A 14,199-nucleotide genomic window follows, 5' to 3' on the forward strand; every position below is an offset into this window, starting at 1 on the left:
GGAACAGTGTCAACTTCTTTCTTTTGTTTAGTCCTGATTCTGTATTAACCTCTTAAGCCCCAACGCCCCCTGATACGGGGGCAAAAAGCAGGAGATCAGGTAGGCTTGGGGCTTAAGAGGTTAAAAAGAAATCGAGTTACATTTAAACATCTTATGAGTCTTCAGAGGTGATGTAGTTAATGGTTAATGGTTAACTGTGTAACTCTTACCTGAATCTAACAATTTTTTTTATTTTTTTTTTGAAAGGCACTATTTCTTTTGTGCTTATTCAGTTCAATTTTTACATGGCACATATGGCACAGGGTAAGAAATAACATGTTGGATTGCCATAAATATCTAATTAAGTTATTTGATTTATTTTATTATTGTGTATTTTGTAATTGTTTATATAAACAATACTTGTATAACAGATGTTTCAAAACATTTTGGTTGCTGTAGTTTAAATACATGCCTTTAATAGAAGCATTTACAGTCATAGTAAAACAAAAGTATGCTAGATTTATGTTCTGAGGTTTAATTATGTGTTTAAAAAATAAATATATTAATATTTAATCAATTACAGAAAATTGTTATTTCAAGTTATTACTGATAACAGGTCACGGCAGATGGCCACCGTTCCATGAGCATGGATCTGCTGGAGGTTTCTTCCTGTTAAAAGGGAGTTTTTCCTTCCCACTGTTGCTTGCTCATCGAGGGTCATATGATTTCTGGAGTTTTCTGTTTTCTTTGTACTACTGTAGGGTCTTTATCTTATGATGTAAAGTGCCTTGAGGCAATTGTTGTTGTGATTTGGCGCTATATGAATAAAACTGAATTGAACTGAATCATGGGGTATACTTTGTTTTCACACACTGTGTGTGCATTTTGGGGTTTTGTTTTTTCAATAAATAAGTGTTTGGTTATATGTGTGTGAATGTTGTTGTTCATCTCAGGTTATATCTACATAATTTGAAAACAGAGTATGGAGTAGATCATTTTTATGATGTCCTGATATAAAAGTTCAAAATTCTGACACACTTTACAAACTAATAATGAGTTTAATAATCATAATAATTGCTCATGATCGGATAGAGTTTTACATTCATTATTTTGCTGTTTCTTTTTAAGTCTGTAAACTGGGCTCTTGAGTCAATGTGTTGTTTTATATTTAAGTTATAATTAAGAAATAGTCTTTTTTTCTGATTAAAGAAAAGAATAATAACAGACAGTATTTCTGTCCATGTCACATAAAAGACCAAATATTAGCTTATGATTACTCAGAAAGAGTACAATATGCAAAAATCCACGTGTCATTTCACAAATATAACTGTTACAGATGAAATGTGTGTTCACTAAGAGCATCAAATGGGAGTGTTTTGCCATATCGTTCTCAGACTAAGGGTGAAATCACTATGTGACACGAAGTGACATCCACTGAAGACCCACGATGAGTAATTTTGTTGTTCGCTAAAAACAGCAGTCTAGATGATCTGTCATAGCCCTGTAGTTAGAAACACAATCAACTGGGATGTAGCTTGATGCACAATTTAATAATAGTCATTGGTAGTATCCAGGCCACATCTCTGCCGTAATGAGGCAATTGCAGCAACTTAAATGGGCAATTTGGAAGAAAAAGGGCATGTGGCAGACATGCTGCAGCCCAGCGTGAAGGCCTTGGGGTATTCTTCTGTCTTATTCACCATGTGAATGACTACCGAGTGACCAGAGGGACTTAGAGTTGAGAGAGAGTCCAAAATCTCAGGTTTCTGCTTTATTCTGTTCCAACTCTCACAACTCCTCATGACTCATCATCAAAACACTGCAGATTCAAGGTGTCGACATGCGGCCACAGCGCTGGACAGTGAGGGGCTCTTACTGTGTGCTCCTCAAACCACCAACGCCAAAAATGTCAGCAAAACTGTTTTACATAAACCTGAAAAAAGTAACAATGTTTACTTTGATAACTTTATCATGAAGTGTTAACATGTGCTCTCATTTATATTTAAACGTTAGACACGTACAGACACATACAGATTACTTTTCCAAATGTCCAGGGATGGTTAGAAGTCACCGTAAGCCTGACGAGGAGCAAAACAAACTGTATGGATGACAGCTGAAAACTGGAAAAACATGCTTTAATTTAAGTCATGTCGTTGAGTAATCATTTCATTTTTTAAACTGCTGATATTTGGAAATACAAGATTGTGGTAAAAAAGCAAACCAAGAGAGCCACAAACAGGCAGAAAAAACAGACAGCTTGTAAACAGTCCAAGACTTTATTCAGAGCTGAAACCGAGTAACTCGTGATCACTGCAAAGGAAAACGCGGTGCAAAAACTATGGCAAGTACAGTAGGTCAAAGCTAAACCTGAATCTAGTCTGTTAACAGTGATTGATGTATAGTATGGACATTTAGTTATTTTACAGTTCGACTTCAATCTCTTGTTCTTCTCTTCCAAACCCATTTCACTTGACCTGATGGTCCGACTGGGATTCTTGTAATGTCTGACCTACTTTTAGAAATGCAGTTGCATTCCAGTATCTAAGCAGTCACTTCAGTGCACTGACAACATGAAAATTAAGCCCCAGATGTAATGAAAAACTTGTTATTTTACATGTAGTACACCCATTTCATTTTGCAAATTACACATTTTCTCTCCAAACTCGATATTAGAAAATAAACATGTTATTCAAGAGGTTCTGGCATGTTGCAGTGACAGCTCAATGGCACCTCCTTGGCATCACTATCAGCCTCTGGCCCCTTTCCTCCCTCCTCTGGATAACAGTCTCGCTATGTAGCAATAAAAACTATATAAGACATCCTTATATATCAAATCCGTTCTTTAAGTAAGGAGAACCAATATAACCTGGCATCTCTATTTAGCCTCAAGGCACCTTTGTCTCTGCGTCTGCCGTATGTCATTATGAGGCTGAACACATTCTTCAGGGGTGTCATTAAGACGGTTGTTCAAACGACAACAGCGCTAACTTTGAGGGAAGTAACCTGTGATATAATTGGTTTGAGGCAGCAATTGTGACTTATTATGAAGTCAAACGACTGCCTCAAGTTTGTTTCCAAGTGCAATTGTCATTTGGGAATCTCGCCCAAGATCAGAAGCCACAAGATAAGACACTAAATCGATGCAAGAAATGATGAGTAAAATGTATACACGTTTATTAATCTTGAGACTCAAAGCTTCCAGCTAGTTAAACAACCTTGAATGCATTAGAGTCTAACCTGGCGTATAAAAGGTGAAAATGGCCAATGAAAGTAATTAGTGTTCGCGCTTTCTCACAGCCGCAGTCTGAGCAAGGTCGCAGGCTTTTAAAATATGATTGTATATGATCAAACAGAGCACCCAAGGAAATTATATTTCAGCTGGAAAATAAAAAAAGCTGCGACTGAAGAGGGGATTTAAGGTGAAGCTAAAGACAAAATCCAATTTGCACTTTGCGCCGCTAAGTTCCACATTAGGATGAGCGGTGAACAGTCATGGGTCTCACATACATTTCTCAGCACATATTAATTGTAATATGACTTCATAAATTAATTTCACATCCTCCTAACAATAATCATTATTGGTTATTACTCCTATTAAAGTATATTGTGGTAGAAATCTTTCTGTACACTCGAACCATTATAGAAAAAATTGGAATGCCTCAGTTACACCGCGATCTATATTTACAGTAGCAGCTTTAAGGTTTACCTTTACTTCTGCAATGTGTACTGTATGTATTTATGTGCATATGCTAAATATAGTAGTGACATTTTAGATATAAAAATGATCATTTTAGCCACTGGAGAGAGCTCCCTAGGATATGTGAGCAAAGAGCCTTTCTTCAGTACCACTTTTCTCTCTCAGCCACTGAGAGACCTGCATGGCATATGTGAAACAAATCATTTTACTTTTCTCTGTACGGAAACCTGTCAGCGGCACAGCGGCGGTATGCAGGCAGGTAGAAGGTAGAAGCAATTGGATTCTTCCTCACCAGTGGCTCCAGGAGCTATCAGCCCCTATCCAGGCCTATGAAGGCAGAGGAGGATTGAGTTTGAAAGATGATAATAGACTCCTGAGGAAACTAATCTATTTCTAAAGAAGAAAGGGGTATAAATTCTCTCACTTGCCCCCCACGTCCACCTGCTCACCGTTCTCCTTTCATCGTTTCTTTTCGCATAGCATCACAGGTCAGTTTTACAATTGAAGTATACCAATTAAATGGATCCTGGACAGCAAGGCAGCTATTATCGAAGAGAAGCAGATATTTCCAGTTCCTTTTTTGTATTTGTTATTAGTAAAATGTATAATATACAGATCATACCTGACATGTAAGTTATTGAAGGTTTCAACAATGATTTGAACACTTTTATATTATTAAAAAAAGACTGCTTTTAAATGAAATACTGCATGTACATGTAGTTTGATTCTTGTAATTAAATGCTTTCCACACACCTTATGCTGAATATACAGAAATCCAACTTTACAACATATGCGGTACCATTTGTTTTTTGACATCACCTTTTATAAATAAGTCATGGTTAGTGTTAATTAATGCCAGGTGACTGATAAAAAAAATAATTCATACATTTCAAAGCCACCATATGCTTATAGGAGACACTGAGTCTTGTAGTTTCCACACAATCACTCCTGTCCTCCTCTGTGTGGAAGTGAAGGTCCATGATTTAGTAGAGCTTCCACTGGCCCTTTTCTGGATAAATAATCTTGAAATCAAGTCTGAAAGTTTCAAGCTGCAAAGCAGCAGCTGTTACAAGGCCAGGAGCACATGTAAACAAGGCAATACCAGGACCCAGATGGCTGCTGTCAGTCTGAAGCTCCTGGATCTGCCCTTCACTTCTGAATCCTTGGCAGGTGGATGGTGATAATGAAGATGATGTTTGTGATTACCGGTCACATCCGGGCTCACTGAGGAGAGAGCACAAACCAAAATGCCAGTCAGAAGGAAGCTCATTAGAAACATGACATCATTGGAAGGAATGATGCTGTTTGTCCGTGAAAGGATGAGACTGATATATTTCATTTGCTTTATCATCAACAACTGCCATGAAATAAGAAAACAACAAATCATCTCCCTGCCTTATAAAACTGCCCAAACTTTCTCCCTTTTTTGTGTATTTTCCCCTAAATTCATTTAATTCTGCTGGAGATTCACAGCTTCAGATACATAACTGCATATATGTCACTGTTTAAGTACATAAGCACTGAATTTGTTGTGGAGTATTTTCAGCAGTAAATTAATGCAGATTTGTTGAGTTCTAATGCCAGCATGGAATCTTGCTCAATTAAACTACTGTCCTCATGTTCACTGCAATAAAGTAAGATGTAGTGTTGCTCTGTTTTAGGTTTTAATAGCTTTTGGAGGGCTATGGCATAGAGATGTCTCGGGCTTTGGATCTACACAAAATAATTAGGATCAATTTGTTGTTTATTCAGTGTGCTGCTGGCTGTTCTTTAGCTAGCAATGAATTGATTCTGTATGGGATGTTTTTTTGAGCAGCAACTTCTGGAGCTACAAAGTAAGGCCAACATGGAAGTGCCGAAAAATGGACACTTCAAGCTGACTGATAGGTATATGCACAGGTGTATATATGCTAGGAATCACAAGCTAACTCCTGTCACTGACCTTGAATTATTTATGTTGTTTCTGTTGGTTTTAAATTGTAACTGGAGTGTTTTTTGGTATTTGCCTGCTGGAGAAGTTTGTACGGCAGTTCTGGTAAGAAAGATTATTTAGTTTTATTTTAAATGTTTATGTTAGCAAACACTGATTGGAAGACTCTTTGGTAGTAAGAACTTTACAGTCTAAGGAAGCACTCTGCTAACCAAATCTGCTAACTTTAATTTTCATCCAAAAATACTTCTGCCTCCTAAAAACATGTTACTTTCTAAAGAAAATGTCGCTGGTATTTAATTATAAGTCAAGTTTGCATATCTTTGTATTATATTGTCAATATAGACTACATTAAAAAATACATTAAGACCTGAAGTCTAATGTCTTGCATACATTTAACAGCTGCAATACAGCAATGCTCGGACTGTATCATTAAGGGAGTTGGTTAATTTTCCACTACCCTATTTATAATCAGCTGATGCAACTACGGTGCATCACACAGCCTCTGTGTCATCCCCCCAAAGGTGCTTTAAAAGGCATCTTGGGTGTTCCTTTGTGTCAACAGCCATTAATATGTTTATGTCAATGTTTTAACGGTGAACGCATCATCATCATCATAACACGCTATAAATAGTAATCCTCAGATGGATTACAGGAAGTTTTTTTCTTCCTTCAGTTTATGTGTGCACTCCAATTTGGGGCATCTCTAAATTACCTATAATGTATAATGTATAGGGCGTTTGTTTCAACCATGAAGCTATCAGTTTGAGTTTGAACACCACCCCAAATAATGATAACATGAGTCTAATGATGTCATATTTGGATGCTAAATAATTTGTAAATACATACAGATACGCTCCATAGACGACCTTCTTTTTCCCCCCCACTTTTACACATAGTGGTCTACTCTACAATTCCTGATACATCCATCCCGTTTCATGACTGCTTCTCCTCTTTGGGTCACACAGATGCTGAAGCCTATCCCAGCTGACACTGGGTAAGCAGCAGAATTTGTTGAGCAGGTCGCTAGTCATTCGAAAGGCTAACACCAATTCAGAATAACCAATTAACCTCAAGTGTCTTCAGACGGGAGAAACCCCAAGCAGCCACAGGAAGCAACCTCCACTGTGAGGCAACAGAGCTAACATCTGCACAACAGTGCCACTCGCTTTACGATGCAAATCATGCAAAATTAAACATAATTCTAGGTATTTAGGATTTATTTTGCACATATTGTAGTGACATTGTTTATGTGTATCCACATGCTATATAATTATAGCATGTGTGTGTTTGCTGATTGCATGATACTATAGTCTTTTGCATGTTGTAATATCTTTTATTGCCGTTATTATAAGCGTCACAGTGATTTTTGCTACTGCTAATACTGCTGCTTATTTGGACACTATGTCAAAGTCTCTATTATATTGCACTTTTTCATCTAAGTAATTAGAATTTTCACTCAGATTATGCATAAATCAGAAAGTTGTAGAGCAGTATGCCTCTGGTATTAACCCTCTGGCTGTTCACGCTGGTTTCACATTTTCTGAAAGGTGTATCATTAAACTCAGTCAAACCGGTGAATAATACTGAGCCTTTAAAAGTAATATCCTTGATATCAATCCATCACAGTTGGGCAGGTTAGTGTAATGGTGATCAAGTATCCCGATAGTGGGCCTATGGTACAGTGTGCAGGATCATAATTTAATAAGCTTTAAAAATAGAACAACAGTCCCCCTGATCCATCTTTTTTGCCCCTACCTTTAACATCATAGAACTTAAATAACCTAGAGTTCAGCACAAACACCCCCCTGTGTGTACACCTCAACAGATATCAGTTCAGACAACTGCACCATGCCATCTGTCAGCATCCATCTTGCTGTTTACACCTCTCTTTGGAGACTTGAAGTGTTCAGGGGGGAAATTCAGTGTCCCTTGCCAAGTGAAATAGGGCATCCTCTTTAGCCTAGCTGAAGCTACTTCAGGATACCTCAGACTTCATCCCGGTTCATTCCCAGAGGGAAAGAGTGATGCTGAACTCCAATAGATGACCAGCTGCCCCAGGACTTTCGAGTTTCTTGCTTAGGCCCAAGAGTCATAAGTCTGTCACGGGCAGGATTAGTCTAACCCAGACCTTTTCAAAGTCTATAAAGGCTGTGCTATCAGAGGGTATCGTACAAGCAGAAATATAAGACTAGCTCCAGAGGCCATCTGTACTCTGGGGATTTAATTCCGATTTTTATGGTGCAGCAGAAATTGACTGCAGCTCTTTTCCCCATAACAGCAGCACCCACAAAAATTACTAGTTGCTTTACCAGCAATCATAATCTACGAGTTTAGTCTTATTTGGTAAAATAACAAGAAGATAAAGGTAAAAACATTTCATTATAACTAATACAAAATTATATAATCATATTTTGTATCTTTATGACCAGTTCATTATTCTAACTTGTTGGATTTCACCAATTTTTTTGTCATGTAATGCAATGTTGCAGTAAGTGACTACACTTACACACAGGAATGACTTTTAAAACTGGCTGTGATATGAAGTTAAGTATGCATTGATTCACTGTCCCCAGGATAGCTATTTGATGGTATACAGCTTACAGATAAGTCTTTGTGCCCAAGAGCACCTCAATCAATTCCTCTTACTGAAGCTTCAAGGTTCAAATGCAGCAACAAGCTGCAGACTAAATCACAGAACGGCTTTCTGATGAATAAACCGTGCTATGCTGAAAGCACTCTTTACTTTCTTTATTTTAGCTGCAGAGGAAACATCCAGAGACTTATTGTATATAAAAACTTAAAGGTACAGACATGATGTCAGATTTCAAGAAGCATCAACAAACATAAATGTAAATAAGTAAATACATAAATGCAGTGAATATATGTGAGGATTCAATTGAGACCTAGCAAAAAGAACAGTAACATCAGTTGTATAACAGCCCTCAAAAAGCTGTAAGAATGACCTGATCTTGTCCAACAGGTAATTTCCTCCCCTGCAAAGGTGCCTTCTTGACTCAAAAAATGAGTCAAACTCGAGGTAAAATGCCTTCGCAGCAGACATAAACATGTTTATAGACGGGTGCAGGACAACAGCACAGGTGGAGAATATTTTATTCACTGAATTACTCATTCAAATTGTAGACGTGCATATTTTTAGGCCTGGCCACAATGACTGACAGTGGTTCTGTCTTCTCTTGCTCAGCAGGATTCAGTTTTACCTAAAGATACTCTGGTAAGTATATTTGGTCTTATACTTTTGTTTTGCTAGCCAAAATATTTCATATTCACATTTAATATCACAGTGAATTTGAGATAAGCTCTGCTAATCAGGCTAGCTGTCGAAACTAGCATTAGCTGCTAACCGAAACGTGCAAAAATTGTCTCCTAAATCCTAGCCGACAAACCAGCAGATTACCTTAACATGATTATGTCAGTCTTTTATATACTATGTTTGAACTTTTTCTTTCATGCTTTCTTTTTACCATCTGATTATTATTGTAACTGTGACTGGAGAAGTCCTCTAACGTTAACAAAGCAATAACTTCAAGTTGTGCTTCCATCAGCAGCCTCAGATCAGATATATCTCTTCCATTAAATGTGCGAAGTTTACAACGCAACAATTGTGGGATTTTTGTTGACGTTGTTGGAAACCAATTAAATTATATATCTTATCGCACCTTATTGTGTATTCATGAACTTGTAAGGCATAATAAATCCTGGTACAACACAACAACTCAGTGCAAAATGTAACTGAATTCACTTTGACAGAATGAGCAAAAGCAGAACAATGTGGAAAACATAAAAGTGGGATTCATAACAGAACAGAACTAGACTGTATTAGGATGCACAGGAGTACATCGTGACACAGTCAGTAGTTGGATTGACTATTATGGGATGTGGATGAGGTTTAATTTGCATTACTGACTTAATCACAGGGTGCTGTGTGTGTAGTCTGTGATGCCAAAAGCAATGGCCAGAAATCTCTTTTGGGGGAAGGAATGAAGAAATGAAGATGCAACAGGCATTTTACATTGCCAAGTTTTGTAGGACACTGTTAGGTTTCATGTGCAAATACAATCAGACAAGGGAAGGTTGAGGCTGGGAAATAAAAAAAAAGGGAGCAAAACTAAACAGTTTCATGTAGCTGGAGTAGATAATTCTGCAGTTTAACAGTAAAATATACATTAAAGGTCATCTTTAAATTCTTGAAGTAAATTCTCAAAACTGCTTCTTCACTTTGCACCCACATACTTCATTACAAACAGACTAATACGTGTTACTTAATCGCTCATATATGCAAAAATATTGACTTTGACTGCCTTCCAGCTATTAATATCCACCATTATCTGGCTATACAATAAGTAGGTTCTTTTTATGAACAACAAAAAAGGCCTACACAAAAGAGCAAATTATGGCTCTAAAAGGAAAACTACATCCTCAGTGTACAACAGACAATAAATATTTCTAATGGTCGGTTCAGGAGGCAGCCTATCTAGTCTCCAAAAACTATTGGCTGAAAATAGATATAATGGGCTGCCTTTTTTGGGATCCAAGCAGAGATGATTTTGGAATTTGCTTGGAAACTGCTCCTGTAATGACATGTTTTACTAAACCCACAGAAGAGAGGTTAGAGGGTTGGAAAAGGTGCTTGGGCTGAAGAGAGACATAGGGCAGAAAGAGAGGCTTACAACTGAAGTGAAATCAATACAAGCTGATTTCCCGAGGACATGGACCAGCAATGATCAATACCACACTAACAGCACTAGGAAAAAATACCTAACAACTGCAATGATAGAAAGCGCCTTTTGTATGATTATAAGAGGTTCAACCTTCAGAGTTTTTACGTCCAAATCTGGTTTAGTAACAAAGTTTTATGTACAGCCTGATTTTGACAAACTCCATCAGAGCTTTCTGTAGTTTAGAGGTCATATTACTATGTAGAGTTTCTCAATGGGAAGTGTCAGTTCATCCATCACTCCAGTTCTAACCTGGTGGCCAAACAATTCAATAAAAAAAAGAAGAAAAAAATCTAACTTCTCACAGGGTGGCACGATAGTGAGTTTGTCAAATTTGGTGAAAGAAAATGCTCCAACTGTCTCCTGTTTTCAAACTTAGGCTACGTCCACACGTACACGGGTATTTTTGAAAACGGAGATTTTCTGTTTTCATTTTTTTTAAAAATCCCATCCACACGTAAAAGCCAAAAACGAAGGAAAACGCTGCTAGGAACATGCCAAAGCAGCAGGTGGCGCTATATTCCTATCCGTGTAGAAATGTTGGCCAATCAGAAGTCAGCCTGGGTGGGAAAGAGTAAACAAAGATGGCGCATAGAAGCAGAACTGAGTCCTATGTGTGGAGGGACAGTAACTGTGTGTGTATATGTAAGCATTTAAACACTGCAGAGAGTAAAATTAACAGTAATGGTATTTTGTGTAAGTCCGCCATTGTAGAAATTCATTTCACCGAAACAATAACCTGGCGCACAGTGTGACGTCAAAAAATGCGCACACCTTTGACGCTGCGTTTTCTCAGTTTTTCTCGTCCACACGTAAACGCAAAAACAGAGTTTTCAAAAATATCCACCCTGGCAGGAGTTTTTAAAAATCTCAGTTTTCAGTGACCAAAAACTCCATTTACATGTGGACGAAAGGTGCAAAGAAATTTGTGTGGAAGCACAGTTCCCCAAAAACATGATGGATTCCAATAAAACTACTCTAAACATACTTGAACATGAAATAAATGTAAATATCAGTCAATGTCAGTTTGTTTGAATTGGAGCCTTTTTTTCTGAACTCATCTTTAGCTAAGTACATTTCATCTCACTTAGGTCCATCACTACCTTTTAACCACATTGATTTCTGTTATTGGGCAGTGCTACTAGAAAACAAGCTGCCAGATGGAACAGCTTGTTGTTTATTTTCAGTCTGTTGTGAAACTGTAAGTTTATAGAGATTACACCAGCATTACAGAAAGGCAGGAGCAAAAACCAGTGATTCGGTGTTCCAGTGTTTTACCATCATGCCCATACATGCTGTTATGGGTGAGTAAACAACTATTCCCCTGAAGGTTATTTCTGAGTATTTTCAATAAATAATTAAGAAGCCAGCATTTAAACTATTACTTATATGAGATTATATGATGGTATCCTATACTATACTATAGTGAAATATATATACTATATTACACCATAATGACAACTTTCATTTATAATTTGAGAGAAGTCTGGATATGTGGAGTGTAAAAATGAGTATGTGTGTGGTTTCAAATACATGTGTAAGTACCTGTGTTTTCAAAGCTAGCTGGTCTTAAGTGTTTCCCCAACGCCTCTTCACACCTTCTTCAAAGTCTCTTAGAATCCTCTCACCCGCAGTAAAGTGTGTGATTACAAACAGCTAAATCATATGTAGTGGTTAGCCTTGCGATCAAGCCTTTACTTCTGGACGGAAAAAAATCAAGCTGTACAAAAGTTATTCTTCTGATCAGAAGCAGATGATGTGGATACAAAATGAACACAACAGAACTAAGTAATAAAGTATTTAAGCAACTAGAAAAAAACAGGTGTAGATTTTTTTTCCTGAGGTAATAAGTTGTATAACTTATGCTTTTGGATATTGGTAAGGCTTACAGTTATGGTTGTGGCTCTTTTGATTGACAGGTGTGCCAACAAAGGGAGCTATAACTACATCCCTAATGTTTTGGAAAAAGATGCAGGTTTTAAAATTTTGCCTTGGTAAACCACCTCAGTTGATTTTAAATCAAACAGTCAATATGTGGATGAAGTGTAAACTGTAAATTTTAATTCAAATGGTTTTATTAAAATTTTACATCAACTGTTCAGGAATTACAGCAGGTTTTATACATATTTGACTGTTTTCAGTGGATCAAAATCAACTGGACAAACCAAAATGATTTTAAATACCAGGTGTGTGTTGATAGTGTGTAGTGTGGATCCCAAAACTTTTTCTTTTTTGAAAGATTCAGTTTTCTACAATGGTATAGTGGTTAACACATTCAATTTGCGAGGGAAAGGTTGCTGATTTAATTCCATTTACAGACACAGATCCCTACTGGGGTACCCAGTATAAAAGTCTGCCAAATCCACCCAGTGGCGACCCCTTGTGGCATGGAGTCAGCAGAAAGCGATGTAGACCAATACCAGCAAATTTCACTTCAATCAGCATTTAGCACAAGTTAGCTATTCCAGTAAAACAAATTCAGTCTCTTCAGCTTGGTTCATTTATAATAAACGCAAATGTATCAACATTAAAACCACCTTTCACCAACTCCTTTCAACCTGGACCTGCATCTCCAACCTGAAAAGCTGAAGTTTGTGTCCCAGTGGCAGGTGAGTCACAGAATGGCCTTAACACTTAGGATATGACTGGAAAGCATTAACAATTCATAACCGACAACCTGTCTTGCTTGTGTGTGTGTGGGTTTTTTTAGATAACATTTTCAAGGAAATACACCACTTTCTTGTATCTTGATTAGAGTAAGGATTTAAGATTGGGTTTTTTCTGCTTTTTAAGTGGCCCGCAGCACTCTTGGCTTTGGGAATTGTTGCTATAGAGGCTTTTTAGAATTCACTGTTTTTTGGCTAAACCTTTTCGTTTCACATCGAGTTCCAAAATTGGCCTCCCGTGAACTCCACTCTGTTGTTGACCTTTGTGATATCTCTATTAATCTTGAAGGTAACGGCAGCTTCCAGAAATTTCTGGAACCTGTCTCTTTTATTTGATATAAATAGAGAAAAGAGGCTTCCATCCCCCAGTTTTGTGTGTACAAGATGAAATGATATCGATGTGTGCTGTCCACATATCTCCAGTAAAACGATGTTTATCTCTTGTTTTAGCTCCTGGTGTGGTTGTAAATTTTCTCCTGACCAAAGGCTGCTAATCACACCCAGAAGACCCAACAGCTGTGAGTGTCGATGGAAAGCGGATAAGCTAATTTTTCAAAGTGTGAAACCCACACAAGTTACGTTAGCCACTCTCACATACATATGGATGGCACATGAACGCTTGAAGAGTGTGCACTTAAGCTTCGTACAATGAATTTCAGTGATTGCCGTAGAGCCCAATCTATGATATCAAGAATGACAGGCAGGATATGTGGAAATAATAAGACGTATGCATTTCTCCAGCCAGTTGTTTTTTTCCCCCGGAATTTTGTTTACACAAGAATGAGATCAACTGAGGAGAGAAACTAAATGAAGAGAAACCACCTGAGACCTCTTGCAGGGAAGGCTGAGTGCTCCCATTCTCAAACAGAACAATTGAATATAGCTCTGTGCCAGAGACATCATCCTCTTTCAATTAGATTCAGACTCCCACAGAAAACGGAATAAATTACCTCTTTATCCACAAAAATAATATCATTTAATAAAATTTCATTCATTTAGTTTGCCCGCACAATTAATGAATAGCTAGTTTATGATCACTGATCTGCTATAAATGCCACTTTCTTCTTTTTGCATTTTTTTTCCTACATCTGATTTTGTCTTTATCTGCCACTTATCTTCACTTTGGTGTCTAACACCTCAGTCAGAATTAAATGTCATTGAACAAGTGGTCTCACAAGCGCTTTACAA

At 37.5% G+C, this 14,199-nt stretch overlaps 1 protein-coding gene across 1 annotated transcript in view; it reads right to left on the minus strand.

The window, feature by feature from the left end:
* Positions 1–2,241: 2,241 nt before the first annotated feature.
* Positions 2,242–14,199, minus strand: part of gpc5a (glypican 5a) — a 138,324-nt gene continuing 126,366 nt past the window's right edge. The window contains exon 9 of the mRNA XM_006780326.3: positions 2,242–4,900. Coding sequence (XP_006780389.2) covers positions 4,743–4,900 — 158 coding nt within the window. The 3' untranslated portion in view covers positions 2,242–4,742. The remainder of the gene's footprint in view (positions 4,901–14,199) is intronic.

The sequence above is a fragment of the Neolamprologus brichardi genome, chromosome 1 (assembly GCF_056152115.1).
Source record: "Neolamprologus brichardi isolate AB-2024 chromosome 1, ASM5615211v1, whole genome shotgun sequence".
Taxonomy (NCBI): domain Eukaryota; kingdom Metazoa; phylum Chordata; class Actinopteri; order Cichliformes; family Cichlidae; genus Neolamprologus; species Neolamprologus brichardi.